This window comes from Buceros rhinoceros, unplaced genomic scaffold, assembly GCF_000710305.1.
Source record: "Buceros rhinoceros silvestris isolate BGI_N320 unplaced genomic scaffold, ASM71030v1 scaffold20740, whole genome shotgun sequence".
Classification (NCBI taxonomy): Eukaryota; Metazoa; Chordata; class Aves; order Bucerotiformes; family Bucerotidae; genus Buceros; species Buceros rhinoceros.
In genome coordinates this window covers 4311-4985 of record NW_010390419.1, presented here as the reverse complement: position 1 = coordinate 4985, position 675 = coordinate 4311, and the positions used below count along the sequence as shown (strand labels likewise).

General features: G+C 66.4%; 1 protein-coding gene across 1 annotated transcript in view; it reads left to right on the top strand.

Annotated features, from left to right (window-relative positions):
* LOC104494941 (unconventional myosin-If-like) overlaps window positions 1-675 on the top strand; it is a gene marked incomplete at both ends in the record, with an annotated part of 7301 nt that overhangs the window by 2322 nt on the left and 4304 nt on the right. Inside the window, 2 exons of the mRNA XM_010137849.1 lie at window positions 122-289; window positions 389-474. Of these exons, the coding sequence (XP_010136151.1) occupies window positions 122-289; window positions 389-474 (254 nt within the window). The remainder of the gene's footprint in view (window positions 1-121; window positions 290-388; window positions 475-675) is intronic.

Genomic DNA, 675 nt, shown 5'->3' with positions numbered 1-675 from the left:
TCCCCCACTTCAGCTGCGTTCCAGTGCCAAGCAGCTTTGCCCAGTGCAGGGCACCTGAGGTACAGGATCGGGCCCTTCCCCCAGCCTTTGGACACCCACAGCTTCCCTCTCCCTCTCCCAGAACCCCCCCGGGATCATGAGCGTCCTGGATGACGTCTGTGCCACCATGCACGCCACCGGCGAGGGCGCCGACCAGACCCTGCTGCAGAAGCTGCAGGCGGCCGTGGGCACCCACGAGCACTTCAACGGCTGGAGCTCGGGCTTTGTCATCCACCACTACGCGGGCAAGGTACGGCACTGGCACCGGCACCGGCACCCTATGGCCCGCACCCCCACCCCACGGCCCTGGCCATGGCGGCACGGGGCTGAGCTCCCCTCCTGCCCCCAGGTCTCCTACGACGTGAATGGCTTCTGTGAGCGCAACCGGGACGTGCTCTTCACCGACTTGATCGAGCTGATGCAGAGCAGCGAATAGTGAGTCCTGGCAGCGCTGCGGTCCTGGGCTGGGGTGGGGTGGAAGCAGCATCCATAAAGCTGTGCTGGTCCTGACTGCTGGAGGCACAGCGCGGGGTGCTCAGCACCCTGTGTCACCCCTTGGGCACCGTCAGCATCTCCCTGTCGAGATGGAGGGAGCCAGGGGCTGGGCAGAGGGGTCTCACCTACCAGCATCGCGCC